This window comes from Dermochelys coriacea, chromosome 6 (assembly GCF_009764565.3).
Source record: "Dermochelys coriacea isolate rDerCor1 chromosome 6, rDerCor1.pri.v4, whole genome shotgun sequence".
Lineage (NCBI taxonomy): Eukaryota > Metazoa > Chordata > Testudines > Dermochelyidae > Dermochelys > Dermochelys coriacea.
Genome location: NC_050073.1, coordinates 29,727,070 through 29,754,907, shown reverse-complemented (window position 1 = coordinate 29,754,907; position 27,838 = coordinate 29,727,070). Strand labels below are relative to the sequence as shown.

At 41.0% G+C, this 27,838-nt stretch overlaps 1 protein-coding gene across 2 annotated transcripts; it reads left to right on the top strand.

The window, feature by feature from the left end:
* Positions 1–4,347: 4,347 nt before the first annotated feature.
* Positions 4,348–26,177, top strand: TMEM41B (transmembrane protein 41B). 2 transcript variants are annotated; one of them, XM_038405803.2, is made up of 8 exons: positions 4,490–4,624; positions 9,267–9,353; positions 10,685–10,802; positions 11,759–11,887; positions 16,757–16,850; positions 19,856–19,960; positions 21,676–21,814; positions 23,039–26,177. In XM_038405803.2, exons 3-8 carry the CDS (start codon positions 10,717–10,719, stop codon positions 23,206–23,208), a joined length of 723 nt encoding a protein of 240 aa, XP_038261731.1. In that variant the 5' UTR covers positions 4,490–4,624; positions 9,267–9,353; positions 10,685–10,716; the 3' UTR covers positions 23,209–26,177. The 2 variants fall into 2 exon arrangements, with proteins under 2 accessions (XP_038261729.1, XP_038261731.1); XM_038405801.2 differs by lacking the exon at positions 9,267–9,353 and having other exon boundaries at positions 4,348–4,624.
* Positions 26,178–27,838: the final 1,661 nt, after the last annotated feature.

Sequence of the window (27,838 nt, the reverse complement as noted above, 5' to 3'; positions counted from 1 at the left end):
AGCAAATACTCACCAGCAACCACACACCACACAATAGAACCACTAACCCAGGAACCTATCCTTGCAACAAAGCCCGTTGCCAGCTCTGTCCACATATCTATTCAGGGGACACCATCATAAGGCCTAATCACATCAGCCACACTGTCAGAGGCTCGTTCACCTGCGCATCTACCAATGTGATATATGCCATCATGTGCCAGCAATGCCACTCTGCCACGTACATTGGTCAAACTGGACAGTCTCTACGTAAAAGAATAAATGGACACAAATCAGACGTCAAGAATTATAACATTCAAAAAACAGTCGGAGAACACTTCAATCTCTCTGGTCACTCGATTACAGACCTAAAAGTGGCAATACTTCAACAAAAAATCTTCAGAAACAGACTCCAATGAGAGATTGCTGAATTGGAATTAATTTGCAAACTGGATACAATTAACTTAGGCTTGAATAGAGACTGGGAGTAGATGGGTCATTACACAAAGTAAAACTATTTCTCCATAAAGAAAAGGAGTACTTGTGGCACCTTAGAGACTAACAAATTTATTAGAGCATAAGCTTTCGTGAGCTACAGCTCACTTCATCGGATGCATTTGGTGGAAAAAACAGAGGAGAGATTTATATACACACACACAGAGAACATGAAACAATGGGTTTATCATACACACTGTAAGGAGAGTGATCACTTAAGATAAGCCATCACCAACAGCAGGGGGGGGAAGGAGGAAAAACTTTCATGGTGACAAGCAGGTAGGCTAATTCCAGCAGTTAACAAGAATATCAGAGGAACAGTGGGGGGTGGGGTGGGAGGGAGAAATACCATGGGGAAATAGTTTTACTTTGTGTAATGACTCATCCATTCCCAGTCTCTATTCAAGCCTAAGTTAATTGTATCCAGTTTGCAAATTAATTCCAATTCAGCAGTCTCTCGTTGGAGTCTGTTTTTGAAGCTTTTTTGTTGAAGTATAGCCACTCTTAGGTCTGTGATCGAGTGACCAGAGAGATTGAAGTGTTCTCCAACTGGTTTTTGAATGTTATAATTCTTGACGTCTGATTTGTGTCCATTCATTCTTTTACGTAGAGATTGTCCAGTTTGGCCAATGTACATGGCAGAGGGGCATTGCTGGCACATGATGGCATATATCACATTGGTAGATGCACAGGTGAACGAGCCTCTGATAGTGTGGCTGATGTGATTAGGCCCTATGATGGTATCCCCTGAATAGATATGTGGACAGAGTTGGCAACGGGCTTTGTTGCAAGGATAGGTTCCTGGGTTAGTGGTTCTGTTGTGTGGTGTGTGGTTGCTGGTGAGTATTTGCTTCAGATTGGGGGCTGTCTGTAAGCAAGGACTGGTCTGTCTCCCAAGATCTGAGAGAGCGATGGCTCGTCCTTCAGGATAGGTTGTAGATCCTTGATGATGCGTTGGAGGGGTTTTAGTTGGGGGCTGAAGGTGATGGCTAGTGGCGTTTTGTTGTTTTCTTTGTTGGGCCTGTCCTGTAGTAGGTGACTTCTGGGTACTCTTCTGGCTCTGTCAATCTGTTTCTTCACTTCAGCAGGTGGGTACTGTAGTTGTAGGAATGCATGATAGAGATCTTGTAGGTGTTTGTCTCTGTCTGAGGGGTTGGAGCAAATGCGGTTATATCGTAGCGCTTGGCTGTAGACAATGGATCGAGTGGTATGATCTGGATGAAAGCTAGAGGCATGTAGGTAGGAATAGCGGTCAGTAGGTTTCCGATATAGGGTGGTGTTTATGTGACCATCGCTTATTAGCACCGTAGTGTCCAGGAAGTGGATCTCTTGTGTGGACTGGTCCAGGCTGAGGTTGATGGTGGGATGGAAATTGTTGAAATCATGGTGGAATTCCTCAAGAGCTTCTTTTCCATGGGTCCAGATGATGAAGATGTCATCAATGTAGCGCAAGTAGAGTAGGGGCATTAGGGAACGAGAGCTGAGGAAGCGTTGTTCTAAGTCAGCCATAAAAATGTTGGCATACTGTGGGGCCATGCGGGTACCCATCGCAGTGCCACCGCTATTCCTACCTACATGCCTCTAGCTTTCATCCAGATCATACCACTCGATCCATTGTCTACAGCCAAGCGCTACGATATAACCGCATTTGCTCCAACCCCTCAGACAGAGACAAACACCTACAAGATCTCTATCATGCATTCCTACAACTACAGTACCCACCTGCTGAAGTGAAGAAACAGATTGACAGAGCCAGAAGAGTACCCAGAAGTCACCTACTACAGGACAGGCCCAACAAAGAAAACAACAAAACGCCACTAGCCATCACCTTCAGCCCCCAACTAAAACCCCTCCAACGCATCATCAAGGATCTACAACCTATCCTGAAGGACGAGCCATCGCTCTCTCAGATCTTGGGAGACAGACCAGTCCTTGCTTACAGACAGCCCCCCAATCTGAAGCAAATACTCACCAGCAACCACACACCACACAACAGAACCACTAACCCAGGAACCTATCCTTGCAACAAAGCCCGTTGCCAACTCTGTCCACATATCTATTCAGGGGATACCATCATCGGGCCTAATCACATCAGCCACACTATCAGAGGCTCGTTCACCTGTGCATCTACCAATGTGATATATGCCATCATGTGCCAGCAATGCCCCTCTGCCATGTACATTGGCCAAACTGGACAGTCTCTACGTAAAAGAATGAATGGACACAAATCAGACGTCAAGAATTATAACATTCAAAAACCAGTCTGAGAACACTTCAGTCTCTCCGGTCACTCGATTACAGACCTGAGGGTGGCTATCCTTCAACAAAAAAACTTCAAAAACAGACTCCAACGAGAGACTGCTGAATTGGAATTAATTTGCAAACTGGATACAATTAACTTAGGCTTGAATAGAGACTGGGAATGGATGAGTCATTACACAAAGTAAAACTATTTCCCCATGGTATTTCTCCCTCCCACCCCACCCCCCACTGTTCCTCTGATATTCTTGTTAACTGCTGGAATTAGCCTACCTGCTTGTCACCATGAAAGATTTTCCTCCTTCCCTCCCCTGCTGTTGGTGATGGCTTATCTTAAGTGATCACTCTCCTTACAGTGTGTATGATAAACCCATTGTTTCATGTTCTCTGTGTGTGTGTATATAAATCTCTCCTCTGTTTTTTCCACCAAATGCATCGGATGAAGTGAGCTGTAGCTCACGAAAGCTTATGCTCTAATAAATTTGTTAGTCTCTAAGGTGCCACAAGTGCTCCTTTTCTTTTTGCGAATACAGACTAACACGGCTGCTACTCTGAAACCTATTTCTCCATGTTATTTCTCCCCCCCACCGTTCCTCAGATGTTCTTGTTAACTGCTGCAAATGGCCCACCTTGATTATCACTACAAAAGGTCTCCTCCTCGCCCCCCCCCCCGCGCTCTGCTGCTGGTAATAGATCTCCTTAAGTGATCATTCTGGTTACAGTGTGTATGGTAACACCCATTGTTTCATGTTCTCTGTGTGTGTATCAATCTCCCCTCTGTATTTTCCACCGAATGCATCCGATGAAGTGAGCTGTAGCTCACGAAAGCTTATGCTCAAATAAATGTGTTAGTCTCTAAGGTGCCACAAGTCCTCCTTTTCTTTTTACCACGTATAGCAGTTAAACATTCAGTGTCAGATGAGCATATTTGACCATATTTAACAGCACGATCCTATTTATTGCGCGAGACACACAGCCCTGCCTTACTGTTATATTCAATAGCTAAACAGGCTACCATATTTACTCAAAAAGAAAAGGAGGACTTGTGGCACCTGAGAGACTAACACATTTATTTGAGCCTAAGCTTTCGTGAGCTACAGCTCACTCCATCGGATGCTCTCACCAAGTCCTCCTCGTTCTTTTTGCGGATACAGACGAACACGGCGGCTACTCTGAACCCTGTCATATTTACTCAGTAAAACACGCAACACTAGCTGGACATTACCGTATTTATTGAAGTCCAACTTTTAGGTTTAAACCATGTTTAATGGGTTAATCAGGAAGCCCTGCCTCACTTTACCCTCCGTTTTAGATTATTTATTGGGTTAAGCATTTAACACGCACTGATTTAGGCTTTACTGTTTTCAGGATGGGAAGCGGGAAACAGTGAAATCTGGATAGGCGCTGCCGTATTTAACGGGCTAAACGCAGCCGTGACTGGGCGTTAGCATAAACGGAAACATGCAACTCACCCTCAGTTTTACAACATATATCCCTGCCTAGGGATTACCGTATTTACATGGTTGAACACCCAATCTTGATTTAGCGTTACAACACTTAAGGCTTTGTCGTAATTAACAGGTTAAAAACGCAAAACCTGCTGGCCGTTATCGTATTTACCAGTTAAAGGCGGAGTCCTCTGCCTGCAGCTCCAAAGCGGTTCGGCGGGCATGCGCCGTGTGGGGCCGGGCCGGGGTGACGGCAGCGACGGGTCTCGTCTCGTTTTTTCTCGCGGCTCCTGGGGCCGGGCGGGCCTGGGCTCACCTGGCTGGGCCTGTGTCTCGTCGCCGGGCGTCCGGCTCCTGGCAGCGCGGGGCCATGGCGCAGCGGAGAGCGGCGGAGCGGGGCCCCGGCGAGCTGGCGAGCGCCCGGTCCCAGCGGCAGCTCGTTCAAGGTGCCGCCCTGATGGCCGCCGGGGGGCGGTGTGAGCAGCGGGGCCGCTGCTGGGGGCAGGATGGGGTCAGTGTCCAGGGCGGGGGCGGTTTGGGGCAATGGGGGGCAGGGAGAAGGGCTCTGGGGGGGCACTGGGGGATGGTTTGGGGCAATGGGGGGCAGGGAGAAGGGCTCTGGGGGGATCAGTGTCTGGAGAGGGGTAACTGGGGGCGGTTTGGGGCTAATGGGGGGCAGGGAAAAGGTCTCCGGGGGGGCACTGGGGGATGGTTTGGGGCAATGGGGGGCAGGGAGAAGGGCTCGGGGGGTCAGTTCTGGGGAGGGGGGAATGGGCCGGTCTGGGGCTATGGGGGGCAGGGAGAAAGGCTCGGGGGGGTCAGTGTCTGGGGAGGGGGCACTGGGGCGGTTTGGAACTAATGGGGGGCAGGGAAAAGGGCTCTGGGGGGCACTGGGGGATGGTTTGGGGCAATGGGGGGCAGGGAGAAGGGCTCTGGGGGCTCAGTGTCCGGGGAGGGTGTGGTTTGGGGCACTGGGGGGCAGGGAGAAGGGCTCTCGGGGGGTTAGTGTCTGGGGAGGGGTCATGGGGGCGGTTTGGGACAATGGGGGACAGGGAGAAGGGCTTTGGGGGGTCAAGGTGTGGGGTCAATGGGGGGCAGGGAGAAGGGCTCTGGGGGGTCAGTGTATGCAGAGGGGGCACTGGGGGGTGGCTTGGGGCAATGGGGGGCAGAGAAGGGCTCTGTGGGGTCAGTATCTGGGGAGGGGGCAATGGGGGCAGGGAGAGGCTCTGTAGGGGCAGTGCGAGGGGGAGGTCAAGGGAGGGGCACTGTGGTTGATGTGTGGGTTGGGAGCACTGATATGGGGTTGGTTTGGTGCAAAGGGAAGTGGACTGCAAAGGGAGCTAAGTTGGAGTCAATGGGGAGGTGGGGGGGTCTGTGGGGTTAGTGTTCTGGGTTGGGGCACTGGGGGGTTGGTTTGGAGTAGCATGGGGGGCAGGGAACACTGTAGGGTCAGTCGGTTAGGGGCAGTGGAAGGGACTCTGAGGGGTCAATGTTGGGGAAAGGAGCACTGAAGTGGGGTGGGGTGGGGTTGGTTTGGTGGGGTTGGAGTGTGGGGAGATGGGGGCAGGGAGAGGGGCACTGTGTAGGGTCATGGTTCAGGGATGTGTAGGCACTGAGGTGGCATTGATTTGGGGAGGCGGTGGGCAGTGTTGTCAGCCGGGCAGGTGTTGCTGTTAAGCAAACAGCTCGGAGGACATGCTGACCCCTGCGGGGCTGTGATGCTGTGGCTCATTCTGTGCTGATGGGCATCTCTACCCTTCTTCCAGAAGGGTAAGCAAGGGAGCAAGCCTCTCCCTGCCAGTTACCCGCTGGTGGCTCCTTCTTTGCACCCCAGTGTTTCCCTTCCAGTTGTGTCACTTCCCCATTGGTCAGGATCTGAGTGTCTTAAAGTAGACATCTCACTTTGGTCATCTGAGCCCTCCCTGTTATGTGCTAGTGAGGGGCACTCTACTGAACCATTCTTGGGTGAATGGCTCATACAGAAGGGTCTGCAGCACCTATGAATTGTGAGTTGTCACTTGATAGTTTGTCAGGACTGGGCATTTTCAGGGAAACAATGTTAATAAAATACAGTACTAAACTACACACAGTTGTACATAAGGCTGTTCATAGGCAATTGGTGACCCAACCTGATGATAGGGTATTCAAAATGAAAATATATCCTTAGTTTTCACTTCTGTAACCTGTCTTGTGCAACCCTGTGCTCACACATAGCCTTACTTGCACAGAGTGGCTTGTGAGATTGGGGCTTTAATTTGTGTGGACTTACTGGATATGTAAAGTAGTAGAATAATTTAATATCTGGTTGTAAATTGATAGAGTTGGAAAGGGATTTTCTAAGTACATTGTTGCCCTATCAGTTAGGTGCATTTGGGTAAGGCAGCTGTATGTATTTGGTCTGACTAGGTATGGCAAGTATTTTGATTATCTACTCTGGGTTGTGTTAAAAACATTAAACTATATTAGCATGGTTTGGACATGGGCATGATTTCACAGTGCAATTTAAAATCTTTAGGTTTCAGAGTAGCAGCCGTGTTAGTCTGTATTCGCAAAAAGAAAAGGAGTACTTGTGGCACCTTAGAGACTAACAAATTTATTAGAGCATAAGCTTTTGTGAGCTACAGCTCATTTCATCGCATGCATTTGGTGGAAAATACAGAGGGGAGATTGATATACACACACAGAGAACATGAAACAATGGGTTTATCATACACACTGTACGGAGAGTGATCACTTAAGATGAGCCATCACCAGCAGCAGAGGGGGGAAAGGAGGAAAACCTTTCATGGTGACAAGCAAGGTAGGCTAATTCCAGCAGTTAACAAGAATATCTGAGGAACAGTGGGGGGTGGGGGGGGAAGAAATAACATGGGGAAATAGTTTTACTTTGTGTAATGACTCATCCATTCCCAGTCTCTATTCAAGCCTAAGTTAATTGTATCCAGTTTGCAAATTAATTCCAATTCAGCAGTCTCTCGTTGGAGTCTGTTTTTGAAGCTTTTTTGTTGAAGGATAGCCACTCTTAGGTCTGTGATCGAGTGACCAGAGAGATTGAAGTGTTCTCCGACTGGTTTTTGAATGTTATCATTCTTGACCTCTGACTTGTGTCCATTCATTCTTTTACATAGAGACTGTCCAGTTTGACCAATGTACGTGGCAGAGGGGCATTGCTGGCACATGATGGCATATATCACATTGGTAGATGCGCAGGTGAACGAGCCTCTGATAGTGTGGCTGATGTGATTAGGCCCTATGATGGTATCCCCTGAATAGATATGTGGACAGAGTTGGCAACGGGCTTTGTTGCAAGGATAGGTTCCTGGGTTAGTGGTTCTGTTGTGTGGTGTGTGGCTGCTGGTGAGTATTTGCTTCAGATTGGGGGGCTGTCTGTAAGCAAGGACTGGCTTGTCTCCCAAGATCTGTGAGAGTGATGGCTCGTCCTTCAGGATAGGTTGTAGATCCTTGATGATGCGTTGGAGAGGTTTTAGTTGGGGGCTGAAGGTGATGGCTAGTGGCATTCTGTTGTTTTCTTTGTTGGGCCTGTCCTGTAGTAGGTGACTTCTGGGTACTCTTCTGGCTCTGTCAATCTGTTTCTTCACTTCAGCAGGTGGGTATTGTAGTTGTAGGAATGCATGATAGAGATCTTGTAGGTGTTTGTCTCTGTCTGAGGGGTTGGAGCAAATGCAGTTATATCGTAGAGCTTGGCTGTAGACAAGCTCACAAAAGCTTATGCTCAAATTTGTTAGTCTCTAAGGTGCCACAAGTACTCCTTTTCTTTTTTTAAAATCTTTAGTCACTTATAACTTCTCTACTGTATATCTTGCAAACTGCTAGAACAAATTTGGATGGAATGGATGAGAAACAGAGAACATACTAATGTCCCACACATGCTTAATTTTACTACTATTCCATCCAGTAGATTTCCCTTCCTCATATTGGATTATCATCCTGGAGAAGGTGGTAGTGTGTGTGTGGTAAAAAAAAAAAAAAAAAAAAAAAAAAAAAAAAACCAATTAAATTTGTAGCTGCATGGCTCTAGCACTTGAGACAAAACAGAGGCAGTAAAATCAAGTGACTATGGTAAACATTTGCACTGACTTCAAGGCAAAATTGGCAAAGTAAGTAAACTTGAAACTAGTCAGAGCACTTGTTTTGTTTTTATTATGTTTCATCATCCTTTTTCTGGCTTACAACATTGAAATGGTAATGCAATAGATTGCTGTGCATGTCGCATAGTGGCATCATAATCATGCCACCAGGAGCTGCAAATGAAACCATCATCTTGGGATTTTTGTGTTGTGGAGCCCCAGCAGAGAAACTAAGGCTAGGTATACATGTAAAATTTTTGCTTTTTTATTTTTAATGAAATAGCTATCCTGGCAAAAGCCTTAGTGTAGATGCATTTATACTGCTAAAAAAGTGCCTTTGCAGGTATAGCTCATTTTGCTTGCTAACCCAGTATTAGCTATACCATCCAAAGCATTTCTTGTTGGTATAACTGCTTATGTGGTTGGAGGGTTTTGCTGGTATAGCTGTATTACACTCAAGGACTGAGCTACAGCAAACTAAAGCAACGTTACTTGTGAAAAAGAGCCTCCATGGAAGGAGGGGGGGTTAATATGCATTAACTTTGCACCAGTTAAACTTAACTTTCCTGAATGTCTTTATGTAGGCAAACCATCATACTGCAATAAGAGTTGCTCCTGGTGGAATTCTGCACCAATTTTTTTTTTAATATTGTGCGCAGAATTTTTTAATTCTGCAAAATTCTGCACATTTTATTTGTCAAAATAACACAATATAATCACACCAGCTTCAATTATTTTTGGTAATTTATTTCAAAATACCTGTCAGCAAGTATGTCTCTAACAATATAGACAACAAAAAAGATTCAGGAAATGTTTTTTGACAAATAGATTCCTTGCTAGGCATATTAATACAGAACTTTGAGTAATAATTCATCTAAACTACAATACAAAACTGTAATGCATCCGATGAAGTGAGCTGTAGCTCACGAAAGCTTATGCTCTAATAAATTTGTTAGTCTCTAAGGTGCTACAAGTACTCCTTTTCTTTTTGCGAATACAGACTAACACGGCTGCTACTCTGAAAACAATACAAAACTGTATTTCCCACACCCCTCAGAAGCAGAGCAAAGGCTTGGAGGAGTCACAGGTAACGGAGGAGCTGAGTGAGAGGGAAGTAATTGCTGGGAAGAAGCCTGGGTGTGAACTTGGAGCGCTGTTGGGTATGGGTGGGAAAAGTATGGAATAGGTTGTTTTTTGTGGGGTAGCGAAGGATTGTTAGGGAGCTTCCCCCATGCACACCTGGCTGACTCCTAGGCTCTCCCATTCAGTCAGGCACATCTGTCCCTGTACCCTCTTCCAGCCACTCCCCTGTCCCTATGTAGCTCTGCTCCCCCTGTTGCCATGTTTCTCTGCACCTCCTTCCCCACCGTGGCCCTGTGCCTCCACTCCCATTCAGCCCCTGCGACAGTCTGTCCTCCCCCACTAGCCCTTATGAGCCCCATCTGACCCCCTCCACCCCAGAGCCCCTGTCTACTGACCTGACCTGACAAGCACTGCTGCTAAGACAGTTCTCTCCCTCCCTGAGGGCAGCTGCATATTTGTTCTATTGCCACAGCACCCTCTGGTGGGCAAAAGGTGGAACTGCATCAACATTTTGGCAGAAGTTTTTATGTGGAAAATTAGAAATCTCTGGGACTCATTAAATATACGAGTACGCAGTAGCGCAGAACTCCCCCAGGAGTAAAGAATATTTCCATTGGCTAGGGGAGGGGTTTACTTGTATCGTTATATCAGTTTAACGTCACATCTAAGGTTATACTGGAAAAAAAACTTTCCTGTGTATACTAAGGTGAAAACTAGTTTTAAAAGTACCTTTTCCTTAGGCCTTGTCTTCATTAGAAAAAGATGTTTTTTAACATGTTAGCTACAATATGTTAATAAGTATGTGTTAAAATCCTAGCCTAGAAAAGGCAAGATGATTTTGTAAATGTATCTCCTAGGATTTACTTTGATTAGTTAATGTGTTTAAAAATACCTTTTCTTGTAGTGTTCACCTGGGTGGCCTGAGTTAGTGCAGCACTAGATCTTCCCTGAACAGAGTTAGACAGCATGGCCATCAGCATTTTGTTTACTGTAGCTAAACCAGTGGTGGGAAATTTTTGGCAAAAAGTTTAGTGTACTGTACTTGCGTGTTCTCATGTTACTTTGCTGTGGTTAATAAGGGTGTAAAGCAGGTTTTTTCCCTTAATGTATTAATTGAGGGCCAGCTTCAGTAGTCCTTATTTCGGTTTATGTCAGTGGGAACTTTGCTCAAGTAAGGAATGCAAGATTTTGCCTGCAGCTTCTAGGGAATATAAGAGAGATGGCTTTTTGGTGGGAAGATTTTATCCACAAAATACTTGCTTTTAAAAACTTTTGGAAGCATAACTTTGAACTCTCATATTTGTTTTTGTTAACTATAATTTTGTTAAATTTTAGGAAGGGCCCATACAGAAGGTGGATCAGCACGAATGTCACTCCTCATATTAGTATCCATCTTTCTGTCTGCTGCTTCGATTATGTTTCTAGTATATAAAAATTTTCCACAGCTTAGTGAGTAAGTATATTAAGGATTAATTTGCTGGCTTTTCTTAGGAGTATCCTCTACAACTAAAGGTTTTAGGAGGTCCCCAAACTGACATACCTCAACATTTTCATAAGGGGATAGAAATTTGAAAAAAAAACAGGGGAGGGAGAGGAAATTCATAAGACAACCCAGAAAGTCAAAATATAAAACTTCAAAGTTGGAAATATCCAGAAGCAAGTGCTGGAGACTGCCAGTCAGTGCTAGTCTAAAAGCAAAAGTTGTACCACTTTAACTATACTGCTATAATTAAATTAGTACAACCTTCCCCTCTTTGGATACAGTTATACTGGTATAAATGTGATTTATACTGGTATTTTGTTCTCATATGGGTGGGGGAAATAAGCTATACCTGTGTAAGGCACATGTATACTGGTATAATTGTGTCCACAGTGAGAAGGTTGTATTGCTTTTAACTATAGTGGCAAAAAAAATAAAATTCAGTCTCATGACTAATTGAAATAAGGTATAACAGTACAAAAATTATACTGCAGACTTCAAATTAAAGGGAAAAAAGAAAGTATGCACCCATAAGGCAAAATACCTGAAAAAATGTTTCCTCTTGTGAAGGAGGCAACACTCCATCCCTCTTTTTAAAAAAAAAAAAAAAAAAAAAAAAAAAAAATCTCAATCAATGTTAATTTTTCTTCATTTGTATAAACTGAACAAGGAGAAATAATGTTGAAAACATCTAAAATTATCTGAGGGTTTCAGCTGCAGAATCCTATAGATTTTTCTCTGCATAGGAAAGTTATCACTAGCAGTTAGACTAATTGTTTTGCTCTCATTATAGCTCTTTGATTTATTATCTTGTATTGGGGCAAATGAGTTTTAAAATTGTATTTACTGATTACTTAGCCTAATTCCTGGAAATCTTTTTTTCCCCTCCCCTCTTTCCCCCCCCCCCATCCCCGCTCCCCCACCTTCAGAGAAGAGAGAGAATGTATAAAGATTCCCAGAGAGATGGATGATGCTAAGGCCTTAGGAAAAGTCCTCTCCAAATACAAAGACACCTTCTACGTCCAAGTATTAGTGGCTTATTTTGCTACATATGTTTTGTATCCTTTTCCTGCTGATATGAAAGTTTAGTTGCAATTAATGGTGTTTTTCTCTGAAAAATTTGAAGGAGGGATGTAAACAAGCTTACTGGCTCTTCTTCATTAGAGGATGAAGATTAAAAATGTAACTATTGGGTTGTCTTTAGGCCAGGTATTGAAATGCAGAAGAATACTGAACTCTAAAGTACTTAGTTATTTTCTTGTGTATTTCAGTGCCTTCCTGCCTGTAAGAATGGACCAGACTGGCAGAAGGAAAGTGCGGTGTACATGTACACTAGTAAATGCAGCTAGAACACTGTTTTAAATCTACCAATCTTGACAGTGTCCTTTTTGGAAATAGTTTATAAGTTAAATATTAAGAACCATCTGGCTTTATAGAAACATAGCGGTTCAATTGTTTCAAATCATTTGCATGGATCTTGTGGAGATCTTAAAAAGAAAATCAAAATTAAGTACAGTCACACATTCCTAAGATACTCAAACACTGCATCTATTACAGCTACTGTAAAAAGAATGAGAGAATTTAAACTTATATTTAGGGCATTTCTCAGAAGTATTTCAAGGTACTCCTTAATTCCTGTAATGCCTATTTTACACAAAGAATTGCTGGATCTCTTTATGTGAAGTTAACAAGTACAAGATATTTGGAATTAAAGTACAGTCTAATTGTTAGTCCAAGCAGCAGTTTTTGTTGTTGCTGGTAGTGATGCAGGGTTCAGAATATATTAATTAGTAATGGTAATAAAAAATGCTTAGATAAAAATGAACCTTCAACGGCTGTTCCACTTACAATTTTTTAAAAAAGGATAATGGAAGTCTTCTCTATCTCAATATGAGAGTTTTTAGTAACTCAAAACAGGGTTATTGAATGTCATTAATTCAGTAATTTATTTTACAGCTGGTTCTATTCCAAAAAGCAGTGGTTCACAAATAACATTTTAAATTGATTCTATACAAAAGGGAAATTAGTTGAAATGACAAAGATAGATGTAAGGTAACAAGTTTTTTTGTTTGTTTTGTTTTTTGTTTTAATCGGTTGTCTAAACACCATGACATCTGCTGCTCTAATAGTTAAATGTTGTTCTTAGATTAGTGACAGACTTTGGTCAACTAATGTGCATGCTGTGATGTGTTTATCTCAAACCCTTGAAATATGCTTACAAAGCAATTGTACACTTTGTTCATTTACTCTGGGAGTTTGATACTATATTTGTCTTGTTGTTCTGATCAGTCACACACAGTTAATATCAGGATGGTACTTTAAAATATGATTAATACTAAATTTTTTTTACAAGTTTCCTTACCAGTGAATTAAGCACTTTGCCCCTAATCATCATACTAGGGAACCACATCATGTGTGCTGGAGCAGATCTCCCTCCCATCTCTTATGGAAGAGAAGATCGTGCTCCATAGGGGGGTCATTAGCCAGATCTCCCTTGCTTGAGCCAGACATGGGCCTCTGTGAAAAGGCAATACCAAAAGAGCTCCAGCAACCTCCCTTGTCACTAGATGAGGCAGTAGCACTTGCACCTGACACCTTCAACGCATTCTAGTACCTGCAGACCTGGTTCTCTGAGGCCCTGAGCATTGAAATCTCAGTGACCCAGGAAAAGGTCGATTAAGATCTTTGACATCCTGAACTCCTCAGCCCCAGCCAGGATTGCCCTCCCTATCTGTGAAGGCACACTTTAACTCGAAGGGTATAATCTTCACCTTTGGCAGACCTCAACCACTCTTGCTCCTTCATCTATAAGGAGCAAAAAAGAGGAGCCCAAAAGAGCTTTGAAAATTTATATGCCCACCGTAACTGTGATATCAGCAGTACGGGAAAAATCCAGCTCTGCAAAGGGCATCCCAGAAAAGACCACTTAAAAAATGGACCTTTTTTGGTTTAAGACTGATTCCTCAGCATCACTACTAAGCTCTGTGTTCTAAAGTAAAATATCAGGCTTTGGTCAAAATATAATTTTGTGACATGACAGCAATGCTCGCACAGGATAATAAGAGGGAACTCTGAGAGCTCATGAAGGAGGGTCAAATGGCCTCAAAGATATGCCTACAAGTAGCCACAGTTGTATCGGACACTGCCATCACCATGAGATGGGCTTTGGTTTCCAGTGTTTTGGCATTTCTTGGAAATGCCATGCATTGTAGAGGACCTGCCCTTCAAAGGGATGGAGCTTGTCAGCAGCCAAACAGCTGAAGTGCTCTACTCCATTAAGGATTTTAGATCCCCGTTGTGATCCTTAGTGGAATGCACCCCAGTCCCTATTGTATCGTACATATATCGTCCCCAAAACAGAGCTCCCTTCTACTCCGTACTTAATAATTGGAGTACCTCTGTGAAAGGCCCTGAGATTTAAGGAGACACACTGGAGCCAAGTTAGAGCCTACCCTGACCTTCAGAAGCCACCTTGTTCTTTTCACCAGGTGCGGGTTGTGATTACAGTTGACCAATGGGTGCTAGACGACATCAGCCCTGGCTACTCTAACCATTTCCTTGCCTTTCCCCCTATGTAGTCCTCCTTTCCTGTCTTTTCAGAAACCTTTCTCATGATAACCCACTCCAAACAGGATTGGCCTCATTGCTTTGTCTAGAAGTCATAAAAGAGGTACTGCAGGAATACAGGGAAAGATATTCTGGTATTTCCTTATTCTGAAGAAAGGGGGCCTTTGTCCTATCCTAGAGTTGAGGAGATTGAATGAAAATGACACAGATTCAGTATGGTAACGCTTGCCTCCATCATTCCATCTCTTCAGACTCAGTAGAGGCTTGTAATTCTTGACTTACAGTACTCCTACTTCTGCATAGCCATCCACCCGGCCCACAGGAAGTACCTGAAATTACTAGTGTATTCACTACTAGTACAAGCAGTGAGTCTTCACAAAATGCTTAGTTGTGGCTGCAAACCAAAGAAGTATCAATGTCTACCTGATCCCAACAATAGATGTCAACAAGCCTGAAATGTGCCTTCTATCTGTTTTGCCGAAGTGTGCTTCCGTGTGAACTAAGAAGAATCGTCCTTCCCCATCACTAATATTAGTGTTCATAAAAAGAAAAGGAGTACTTGTGGCACCTTAGAGACTAACAAATTTATTAGAGCATAAGCTTTCGTGAGCTACAGCATCCGATGAAGTGAGCTGTAGCTCACGAAAGCTTATGCTCTAATAAATTTGTTAGTCTCTAAGGTGCCACAAGTACTGAGCTGTAGCTCACGAAAGCTTATGCTCTAATAAATTTGTTAGTCTCTAAGGTGCCACAAGTACTCCTTTTCTTTTTGCGAATACAGACTAACACGGCTGCTACTCTGAAATTAGTGTTCATAGGAGCCATGATCAGTTCTGGTCAGTGAGGGCTTTTCTTCCAGAGGACAGAGTCCTATCATTGTAGTAATTTTTAAACAGAATAAAATCAAACCTGAATATGATGATACAGACTTGCCTTGGAATTGTATACCACATTGGCAAGTGCTTGTGACAGCGCTTTCCAGACTTCCACTTGTGGCCCCTTCAGCTTTGGCTCCAGTTAGCCTGCTACTCGATAAGACATCAGATGAACAAGGTTGTAGTCCCACCTCATATCAACATGGAGCTGAATTGGTGGCAAGACCCCCAAGAACTCCTTTTCCTCTACTTCCAGGCAGCAACTCCCAGTTCCCATGGACTTTGTTGCGACCACTTTCTCAATTTCATTTGCTAAAGTGGTCAACAATGATGTATAATCATTGAGTTTGAATTGACACTTCAAGCAAATTAATACTGGACAAGGGAGTCCATCACTCTGAGTCACTGTTGCTTTCAGATTCATGCCTACATGGCATCAGTTACTCTAGGTTTGCATTTGGATGGCTTCCTTTACAGCTGAGAAGACTTAAAATACACCTTTTTAGAAAGGGGGGGAAAAAACCCAGTGAACTTCTGCACAAGTTGAACATGTCTTGACCACATAAATAAATATTTTAACTTAATCTGGACTATGTTTGACATCCCTTATCTAGTTTATGTAGTGAAAAGTATGTAGTCCTTAACATGGACCTCTAGGATGAAGAGGTTTTTAAAAGGGAAGAAATTTAGGGTAGGAAGGCGATCTCATGGCTGTCTGATATTACTATTGGTTTGTGTGCAAACGTGTCACTCTTTAAAATTAAGCCCATACAATGGATTATTGTATTAGATTTTAACTTTTGAAGACTTGGTTTCAAATTCTAGCGTATGTCCCAAACAAATATGGGTTTGGTCTTATCCTAGTACCAACACCCATAAAACCTCCACAATCTTTAGGATGTTTTGGCAACTTCTGGGAGGGGAAAAAATACTCTGCAGCTGAAACAGAAGTTAAAGGTTTGGGCAGGAATGACGAGGTGAAAAGTCTACAGCTAGAGTTATGTGGAAGGTCAGACTAGATTATCCTAGTGGTCCCTTCTGGCCTTAAAATCTAAGAAAAGTGGTGTGAGGCTGGAACGGTATGTGTATGCTGTGGGTGAAGAATGAGATTTTGTTACTGGTTATATAGTACTTATTTGTACTGTACCTTATCAAAGCGGTTTCAGTCATCCCATCTCTCGAATGAACACTAAACCTAAAATCTGAAAGAAGAAAACAGTTTGTGCTGACTTAACTAAAAGTGTCTTTGCAAAAAAGATTGTTAAATTGGTGCAAGTTTATGTGGGCAAGGCCTTAAAAACTAATATTAATGCAGTGCTCCCCAAATATCTCTTGTAAACTGCTTATGCCAACAGTAGTATTTTGAAGATGTACTATTTCTAGTGTTCAGCTTGCAAGTTGGTAAATACCATGATCACTTTTAAAATGAAGAATGTAAAAGTTCTAAGTAACACGATGCACTATCCTTAACTGAGAAGCACTCAGCTTGCAAACATTTGCTATACCTGGCTCTATATTTCTCAGTATCCTCTCAGGGTTTCTTTATCCGTTCCCATTAGCCTTATTTCTTGTTTGTCTGGTAAGTATGTATTCCTCCCTCCCCTTCCCCCAATTGGCATTTGGGATGACTGTGGTTGTGGTCAAGGAGGGTTTAGGAGCATGCTGCCTCTGTATCACTCTTAATCTCTGTAGCTTAACCCCTGAGGTGTTGGTGAGGTTGTTTTAGCACAGAGGCTATGTCTACATTGGTAATTGAATGACAACTTTTTTGTCTTTAAGGTGTTAATCCCCCTCCCCCCCAAAAAGACAAAAGTTTTGCTGCAAGAAGTGCCAGTGTGAACAGTACGTTGTTGGCAGGAGCGCTCTCCTTCTGACAACGCAAACGCTGCTTGTTGGGGGTGGAAGCTTTTTTCTGCAGGAGAGCTGACAAACAGCGCCTACGCTGCCCGACTTAGCTGCACGGCTGTAGCAGCGTGCCAGTAGCGACACAGCTGTGTCACTAAAAGCGGTGTAGTGTAGACAAGCCCTGATTGAGTCCAATGAGGCAATTGGATTGTTATCACTGACTTCAGTCAGCACTGTTGAGCTGATAGAGCCACGCTTCTAAAGTGCTCAGCCAGACTTCATTGGTGTTAGCTATTTGGGCCAGGGTACTGAGCAATTACAAAAATCTGGCCCCTATTGACTCATGCTGAAAACTACCTACAAAATACATCTTAAAATTCAGACCACTAATTATTTAGGTCTGTATATTACATTACAAAATCAGAGGGATACTGTGTACATAACAAAACCACTATGCTTACAAAAAATACTCCTCCCCCCCCCAAAAAATGTTTTTCCAGTTCCTATTGGTAACACAACAGTGTGAGCTGGGACGGGTTTTTAAACTGCTGAGTTTTGCGGCTTAAACAGAGGTTCTTGAATGGTCTTGACAGGCTTCAAAGGGTGTCATGTCTTGTCTTGTCTTGACCTCTTCTGCCAAAAAGATGATGATCCTCAAGGGCTTAGGAGAGAGTTAGTCAAGTAGATCTAGAGGGCCCTTGAGGTGATGGGTTTTCACAATTTGAGGAATCTGAATCTATTTAGAATATATTTATATTGTTACTTTTCAAAGCCTTGTTAAACTGATTGGTGGTAACTGTTCTCATTTAGCATTTTTGGAATAGAAAGTAATCTTGTCACATCTATAATGAATGTTAAGATGGATGTAAACCAATGCATCTTTTTGCCTAAATCAGTCGTTCTCAAACTTTTTTCATGGACCACTTGAAAATTGCTGAGGATCTTGGCGGACCACTTAATGATCTTTCCAAATGTTGTTTGTACCATTAGCTAACTGTGTTAAAGTGCTTTGGATAAAAGCGCTATATTAAAAAAAAAAAAAAGAAAAGTAGTAATTAACTATCCCTCTTGCTTCCATATATTCTGTACACATAGCTCTGCGTTAAGATGCTAAACAAATCTATCAGTCAACTAGAAATAGTTATGCTTGTTGCAAATATTAATACAAGGTTTTCTGATACCGGAAAGGAGAGTAAAAGGCATTCACCCAGGTTTATGAAATTTGTCTGAGATGTCAACTCTTAATTTGATTAATACTTCACACATAGAACAGTAAAAATAAGTAATAAAGTAACACAAACAGCAAAACAATAAACAAGTGACAACACTGAAAATATGAAGGGAAGTAAAACATCAAGTGGTTCGTTATGGGTATTTTAAATGAGTGTTTAAGACCCACCCTGTGCAAATGCACCAAAGCCTTGTAGAAACAGGCAGAGATCTCTTGGTGTTTCACATTGTGTATGTCACCAACTCAGAAACTCACAGTGGACTCACGGAGTTTTTACAAGCCCTGGAGCACATTAACACATGGCTTGGAGTTTGCAGACAGATCCCTGCTTCAAAGACTTGCAGATAAGGTCTTTATCCTACAAAACACCTAGCAGCACCCCTACTTAAGAGTCAATGGAAGTACTCTGAAGAGCCAGAACTATACCAGATAACAAAGATCTGGCCTTAATGGTTTCCACTTGTGTGGACAAGTGATTTCCATAAGTTTTTTTTTAAGCAGTAGCTTGGGGAGAGCTGTCTCTCCCCTGCTGTGGCATCCCCTGAGCTGGGCTGGGAAGGAGGGGGGCTTTCTCTCCCCCACCATAAAGAAAAGGTGTACTTGTGGTACCTTTAGAGACTAACAAATTTATTTGCGCATAAGCTTTTGTGAGCTACAGCTCACTTCATCGGATACGTCCGATGAAGTGAGCTGTAGCTCACGAAAGCTTATGCTCAAATAAATTTGTTAGTCTCTAAGGTGCCACAAGTACACCTTTCTTTTTGCAAATACAGACTAAGACGGCTGCTACTCTGAAATTTCCCCCACCATGGAGCTGAGGCAGGGAAGGAGGGCTGTCTCTCCCCTGCAGCCATAGCACTGGAGCTGGGGAAAGTCACCTCTTTCTCTGGCCACCACAGCCCTGCACATCCGAAATTCCGTTCCCCCCAAGGCCACCACCTCACCTTACATGTGCATCTTCTCCAGGATCCAGGCAGCTAATTAGTGGAGCTGTGCCTGCTTGTGTGACTCCACTAATTAGTGGATGGCCCTTCATTCTCGTGTGCAGCCGCTCAGGTGCACACCTTAGAGGGAAGTTTCAGAGTAGCAGCCAGGTTAGTCTGTATTCGCAAAAAGAGGAGTACTTGTGGCACCTTAGAGACTAACAAATTTATTTGAGCATAAGCTTTCGTGAGCTACAGCTCACTTCATCGGATGCATTCGGTGGAAAATCCTTAGAGGGAACTATCTGCGGACCACCTGAATGGAGCTTGTCCATGGACCACAGTGGCGTAAGCAAAGCAGTTATAAAAAATATAACAATAGGTGTTGTATGTGTATATGTAGGAGTGGCTAACACAGACAATTAAAGGAGAACCCTGTAAAGCAGCCGAAATGGATAGCTGTATGGAGCCAGGCCCTCTACTGCTAATGAAATCAGATTAGAGATTAGAGATTTGTTGTACAAATTAGAGATTGTTGTACAAATTGCAAAGAATTTCTTCTCACTTTTTTTTTTCCACTTGCAGTGTTCTGGACTTGGAGCCTCTTTCTGTTACATGCTTTCATATTTAGTTGGACGTCCAGTTGTGTACAGATATTTAACAGAGAAAGCAGTGAAATGGGCAGAGCAGGTAAAGTTGCTTTTGGTAAACATTCATGCTGATTATATAAAATGTGAATTGAAGAAGATGGAATCATAAGGGTTTTGGTGTTCACAATAAACCTAATAAGAAATGGCTGATTCTGCTATCATTACTCATACCTAGTACCTCACTCCAAATGTATTCTCCTTAAAGCAAATGGTGCAACTCATTGAGTGTACAGTACTACTGTACTTAGTATGAATAAGCATGGCAGAATCTGGCCCAAAGCACATTTATGGAATGAGGTGGAAAGCAAATTTAGCATTAAGCAGGTTCAGCAAATACAATTAAATATGTAGTCTTTCTAATGTGATATTTAAATTCTTTCATATAAGGAATCAGCTTAATATTTAAAAATTAAACTGTCCTCTTAAATTTGAGTTCAGAGTTAATCTGTCTAACTGCAGTAACTCTCTTATTTCAGATTTTTAAAAACATGATTTTTTTTTTAATGTTGCAACAGTAAACATCCTCTTGGATGAATTTCACTGGAAGAGATTTTCTTGATGAACAAAACCATACTCTCTACTTTCTGTGCCCAATGTTCTATTCTTAAACCAACTTTAAAGCCAACTTTTCTGGCAATTGTGGATCAGGAATAAGTGTTTTACAAACCTTTGTTTTGGATGTATAGTTCATTTAACATTTTTTTTTTTTTAAACTGTTTCTCCATAGCCAGGCAAGCTGTACCTGATCTGTTTTGGCAGGAATCATATTAAGCTGTTATCGCTATTTGTGTATATAGGGTCTCTAGTCCCACTTACATGACTATTCAACTGTGGGAGTGGGATTTGATTACAATGTAGTTGACCCATTACTCTTCCAACACAACTGGTTCTGCAGTGTAGATGAAACCGAGACAATTTTAAGAATTGTGCTAAAGCCTGGGGTATTTTCCAATTAAGTGAAAACATTAAGCACTTGCTATCTAGAACCTATGTCCGCTAGTAAAGCTACATACATGAACAGCCCAAAAACATGTTATAAGCATGTTGAGAAGCCGTTTCTAAATCAGATAACATATCTTGGTTCTAGGTCCACAGGTAAGATCAAACAGTGTTATAGTTTAAGGCTTCACTCCTCTTGTTTTTCACTAGGATAAAAAGTGTTGACGAGTATTCATAATTATTAGTTTTAATGTTAGCTAGTCAGACTAAGCCTTAGGCTTCCCTTGCTAACTCGTGTTTAAATGCACCTCATTCCTTATGTAGACACATCTACTGTGTCTAACCTTGGTGTATAAACATAGTAAAACCTCAAGTCTGGATAAGGTTTTCCAATATGTGGTGTAAAAGGGCATCTGGATCTAAGTTTATACATTTTGCTTTTCTATTTGATGTAGCTGCACAAACAAAGACCAATAGTTGCTCTTTGGTGAACTACTTTTCCTTGTTAAAGAGTGAGTTGATTTAGTTCACTGAGTAGATATAATCCCAAAAGTCAGAATTTCTAAGCTAACTTCAGCACTATATTTAATAAATGTTTTCCTGAACCTCCTCACAAGCTCCAGTCGGAACTTGTTTAAATATATTGTCTATTTTTTTTTTTTTGCTTTTGTTTCCACTAAAGAAAGCTATATAAACTTGTTAGCTAATAACTAGACTGCAGATGCACTGTATCTCAATAAGAGCAGCTTTATTTAATAATACATGTGTTTTTTCAAAGACAAGGATTTTACTGAATTTTTTCTAATTTTGTGGCAGGTTGAACGACACAGAGAACACCTCATTAACTACATAATATTTTTGAGAATAACGCCTTTTCTTCCTAATTGGTTTATCAATATAACATCTCCTGTAATAAATGTACCACTTAAAGTATTTTTCATTGGTACTTTTCTAGGTAAGAATTTTGGTTAATAAATTAAAGCATTTTAAGGACCCCATTGTTTCCCCCCCCCCTCCTTCAGAGAATCATTTAGTATATATCAGCATCTACTGGTCAACTAAATGATTACATGGCTACACTATTTCTTTTATTTGTTTTTCTATGGAGCTGATCATCATAATATGTGAGGGCCTCACTTCTTACTCAGTAGTGTTCCCATTTTACATTTGGGGAAAATGAGACAGACGTTCAATTACTTGTCCAAGATTACATGCCAAATCTGTGTGCTTCAGCAGTGTCCTTTGTTCCATTTTGTGCTTTTTTTTTTCCCTTTGAAGTAGAATGACTGTTTTTTTAATTGAAAAGGGAAATTCAGATTTACTTCATGTTCTTTATGCAAAATTGTTTTGCCTCAGAATCTTTGTTTTCACATCAAGGGCTTGTTTTTCTCCCATTTGTTTACCATTGTCATTTTTTTTGAACGGATTAATTTCCTAATGATATTCAAAAAATGTTTTGTATAGGCTTCAGTTTACATTTTGTTACAAATATTTTTCACATGGGCTATGAGCTATTCATATACTATTAACTGTATTGAAAGCCGTATAGTCTAGCGGATGAGACACTGTATTAGCATTCAGGAGACCTTGGTTCAATTCCTAGCCCTGCCATTGGAGTGCTGGGTCATCTTGGGAAAGTCAGTGCACCATTTCCCCATCTGTAAAATGAAGATGATAATACTGATGTGCTTTGAGATCTATATAAGAGCTAGGCGGTATTATTATTTATTATGTCTTGACTGAACCTAAAAGAAAGTGGTAACTAAATTAATCTTACAGGATGGGAATTGTCTCTATCTTGGTGAACAAGTGAATTATTTTCCCCTTAAAAAAACAACCCTATGATGTCAAAATACATCTATTCATTGGTATGTCTACTAGATTAGGTGCTTCGAGAGGTTTCGGAAACTCCATCTTTTCCTTGTTACAAGAAAATTATATTTTTCCAACCTTCTAGTTTTATTGAGCTGCATAGCTAAACAAAAATACAAACAAAAATTATCTACTTAGCACTTATTTTATTTTATTATTAGCCACTAACTATGTAGGGAAAAACAGCATGTAATTTAACTGTAATATGGTGTTGAGACTTAAATATAACAATCTGTTTGTAATAAAGCTTACTAAATAATAATAATTACTTTTTAACTGATTCTTTGTTTTATCTCCGCACACATAGGTGTTGCACCACCATCTTTTGTAGCAATTAAGGCAGGAACAACACTGTACCAGCTTACAACAGCAGGGGAAGCAGTTTCCTGGAACTCTGTATTTGTTCTCATGATTCTAGCTATTCTCTCTATTCTGCCAGCTATTTTCCAGAAGAAGCTTAAACAAAAGTTTGAATAAAGAGCACATTGGATCTAAATTTCCCATAATTCATCTCAGGATCAGTACTTCTGATGGTCATATGTATGTTTTGTTTTTTATCAGATCAGCAATGTAAAAAAAGGGGAGACTTGTAAGGGATAAGAACTTCCTTATTTCTTTAAAGGAGCGCATTTTACTGTCTGAAATTCAAGGAACTGTGTTCAGAAATACTCTGCATATAGTTTTGTAGCCCAAACCATCAGTGTTTTATCCTTTGAAAGCAAGAGGAGGGAACTCAAAACACAGAAGATTAGTTAGCTTTTTGCTCTGCTTCATATATGTGGCAGAAAGGCAAAATTGGATAGCTTAAAATGCAACTTGCAAATATTGGTTTCTAAAAGTTCAAATAACTTTTGATTGGTCAATGTAGTTTGTAGCATTGTACATGACTTTGAAGACTTGCATGTAACTTAATGGTTTGCTCTGAATAATTTTCTCTTCATTCTAATTTTCCCCTTTCATCTGCTTTTGTCCTTACTGGTCCCAGAATAATGTAAAGTACAATGGCACTCACTTGTAAAACATAAGGCTTCTCTCTTGGAGTAGTACCTTAAATTCCAGTGATGTAAAACTGCAGGAAGCTAAACTGCTTTCTTCTTTCTTTTCATTAGTGTTGTCTCAATTTAAATACTTGAACTGCTTTAACTGGATTAACAAATTCAGTCAAATCATTCCCATACTGTAGATTTTATTTTTGAAGAGCAGGTCAGAATTTTATCTTGGCTTGTTGATTAACTCTGAAGTTTTTAATGTTTGTTCAGACTGATTTTAATTTGTCTAGTTTTGCCAGTATTTCAGATGCATAGACTTATCTGCCAATTTAAGATAATTACCAGATTTTGTTATACAATATTTTTCAGTCCTTAAATGATTAAAGCAAATAGAGTAATTATAAGCGACTTACAATTCTTAGGATATATTACTTGAGAATTTGGGACAGAGGGGAGGGAATCTTGGTCTTGGCAATAGTAACCTGTTACCATTACAACTCATCGGGCTAAAAAGTTTTATCAGGTATGCAAATTATTACACAATTCTTCTGTTTATCTGAAATATTGCCATGTAAAGCTCAGTTCATCATGTAATAAAAATCTTACACTTTATACATAACCTAGAAGGCTGCATTCTGTGTTCTGATTGGTGGGTAATTGGTAGTGTTTTATCATCCACTAAGGTATATGATACCTTCTCTTGAATAGTTATCACTACTGTTGTCAAAAGAAAAGGAGTACTTGTGGCACCTTAGAGACTAACAAATTTATTAGAGCATAAGCTTTCGTGAGCTACAGCTCACTTCATCGGATGCATGAAGTGAGCTGTAGCTCACGAAAGCTTATGCTCTAATAAATTTGTTAGTCTCTAAGGTGCCACAAGTACTCCTTTTCTTTTTGCGAATACAGACTAACACGGCTGCTACTCTGAAACCTCTGACTACTGTTGTCAGTTTGTTGCATTGTCAGTGGGCCCTTTGAAATATAAGCTCCCAATTCAACATGATACTTAAGCATGTGCCTAAGTACGTGAGTAAGTCCCACAGAAGTCAGCATCTGCATGCTTTAAAGTTAGGCACTGCCTAAGTATCTGTCTGAATCAGGTCCTGACTCATTAGTACCTGCTTTGCAATGCTCAGATTTCTGAGGAATTACTCGGCTGAAATTTTGTACAGTGTTTTCTTATCCTGAAAACTTGTCATGTTATGGAACATTTTAGGTATAAGAGAACAGTACTATAAATGGGAAATATGAAAGGTACTGGTACCTTCAACAGCTTTGTTCTTTTGTAACGTAATGTGGATTGACTCATTCATTTTATCACAGTATTATGTGTAAATATATAGGAAATATATATTATTTGCCTACACTATTTCTGTCATCTGTTTTTCTTTTATGTAAACTAACTTTTCAATGCCTATTGAATTTTTCATTCCGATGTGGACTGCACAATAAACAGGTGGTTTTGTGTTGCTAACTAAAACATCAATGTTTTATCACTTGTTTACAAGTTTCTTTGTTAAATATAGCTTTGGGTATTTATGGGTTTAGAATTTTTAATCTAAAAATGTACTTTAGTTTTAAAGGTTGATAATGTTCTATGACCTTGGATCTATCAGTCTGAACAGTGAGACTTCTTCCTACTGTAGTGTTAACCTCGGTCAGAAAAAAAGTCACTCTTTAGAGATGGTGCAGCACCACTGCTAGTCCAATGGCATCTCTAAACATTTCTGTGTGTCCTGCCTGACATAGGTCAGTATAGATTTTACTTTTAGGTTTCATGTACACTGTCAAACTGCAGTTTGAGGGACTCTTGTCATAGAAGAGTCTGAAATATGTTTCAAGTCCTTATGAATCGTGCTAGAGCCTTGGATTTTACAGGGTAGTCACAATTCACTGTGTAGATAGGACTAAGCTGTGTTATGAAGTTTAAAACTGCTCCAACCATGTTCTAATTGGCTTCCCAGCACAGTAGCTTTTTATATCATAGAAAGGACTTTACCTTACAATTCTCTTCTTTTGCAAAACTTAATTGGCTTCTAGTCAACTGTTCCATATATATCTTCAGTGGATGCCAAGATAAATTCCTTGAACAGTCCCTCATCCCTAGAACCTACTTCAGGGTATCTGAATACTACAGGCATTAGAATGAAAAGAACAGAAAAGAATGTGGGGTAAGGCACAGTTATGGAACGCTTGCAATGCCTTTTCACTGGAAGGAAATTCAGCACGTGATAAGAGGTAGGCACAGCTTTCTAACAGGAAAATAATGTCTGTCATGAAGTGAGTGGGGAGGTAGAAGATAAAAAAAATGTAGCTCCTTTGAAATATCAAGGCATTTTGAACTGTTAGGTAACCTGTTCTCTTTGGAGTTGTATAATTCTAGTAAACAATATTTTCTAGACACCATTACTAAATGTCTTTTTTGCATTTGATAATAAAACAAAACTATACAAACTTGTAATGACTTTTCTTTTGTGTGCACTATCTTCACCTTTTTTCTGAACATACAGTAAGTTTTTAGCTGAATCTATTTATAAATAGTTGAAGTGTTCTGAAATAGTTTTTACAGGAACTTAGAATTACTAAGCCAACTTCAATGCACTGGTTATCCTTGCAGAATAGATTTAGTTTGTTTGTTTGTAGTGTCAGAGCAAAGTAAGAAAACCTGGTGTTTGGTCATGTCTGAGGATTTTAATATTTTGCACAAACAATCCTAATGACTAATTATGGAGTACTGTCATTGTGATGCTGATCAGACTAAGACAATTGCCATATCTAGGGATTTAGGATGATACAAATCAGACACTGATGACCAGATGATGAGATCTGTGCTGATCACTTATCACTTACAGTTCCTTACTTCATGTTGTGTATTAAGATTTGTGGGAAGGTGTTGTGTGAAATTTCTTTATCTCCTTAAATGTTCTAGATTTCTGGTTTGTAGCTTTAGAATTTAATATTTTTAGTATAATTAGTTTCTTTAATATTGTTCATTACTTTCAATTCTACAGTTAAACAATTGGAAAAAGAGAAAGGAGAGAACCTAAATTTCACTAAAATGTCCAGAGAGCCCTGTAAGGAAGAGTGCTCTCTGGATAAGAGTGAGGGAACAGTTTATTAGTAGCTCAGACCAACAACTTCTTTAGAGAGCTATCCAGTGTTCAGATGCTGGCAATTCTGAATGCACAAAGCCCAACATAAGCAGCTGGGTTCTGTTTCTGTTGGGGTATGTCTACACTGCAATATAAACCCAGAGCCTAAGCCCCCTTCCGTTTACACACAAATCATGCTAACCCAGGGTGTGGTCCCAGGATTTCATGGGGCGAAGGGCCTGAGTAAAACCAGGATACAGAGTACAAGTTCCACTGCTTTGCAACATAGATGCAGTCACACTGGATGTGTCCTCTGAGAGTTTGCCAAAAGCATCCCACAATCCCATGGGCTGAATTCCTTTATCCTCTGGACAGTCAAGTTTTCCCATTCTGCACCATGAACAAAGGGCTAGAGCAGCCACATTTTGGGGCAGTGCTAGGAAGTCTAGGATATGGATGGTTGGACATGGTCTTGGATAATGCAATGTAGATGCTGGAGCCCCAGGTTGAGACCCAGGGTTCAACAATTCCTAACCTAGGGTTACAAATGGGTTAACAAAATCAAGGCTTGCTAACTCTAGTTCTACTCACCTGGGGCTTACAGGGCAGTATAGACATAGCCTTGGAGGCTAGTAACAGAAACATCATTCTATTTAATTTTAAATTAGTTAAATTTGGTGGGGAGGGGGATTCCCTGGGAAAACATCTTGCTTGCTCTCCTGAAAAACCCCAAAGGCAGACTCAGATTATTTCCAAGTACTTTTTTTAGACACTCTCTAATAATTAGTCTACTATAACCTTAATGTATGTAATAAGCCACTGGGCCCATCAGACATAAAGATCATTCACTGAGCCAAGCTAAAGATTTATCAAAGACATTGTTCAGTCTTGAAAACCTTTACTGGGTGCTTGGAGAGGAGGGGGGAATAAATTTGCTTCTGAGCTTGAATTATCAGACATTTTTCTTTCTCAAATCTTGATGACTGAATCCTTAGCACTTGTGTGTGTGAAAAACATGTTTGT

Bases quoted from the DNA above. Each gene is read 5' to 3' on its own strand.
- TMEM41B (XM_038405801.2), top strand. From the start codon at position 4,549: ATGGCGCAGCGGAGAGCGGCGGAGCGGGGCCCCGGCGAGCTGGCGAGC. The intron at 16,851-19,855 runs GTAAGTATGTAT...TTCCACTTGCAG, and splicing joins CCTTATTTCTTGTTTGTCTG to TGTTCTGGACTTGGAGCCTC. The intron at 19,961-21,675 runs GTAAAGTTGCTT...ATTTTGTGGCAG, and splicing joins CAGTGAAATGGGCAGAGCAG to GTTGAACGACACAGAGAACA.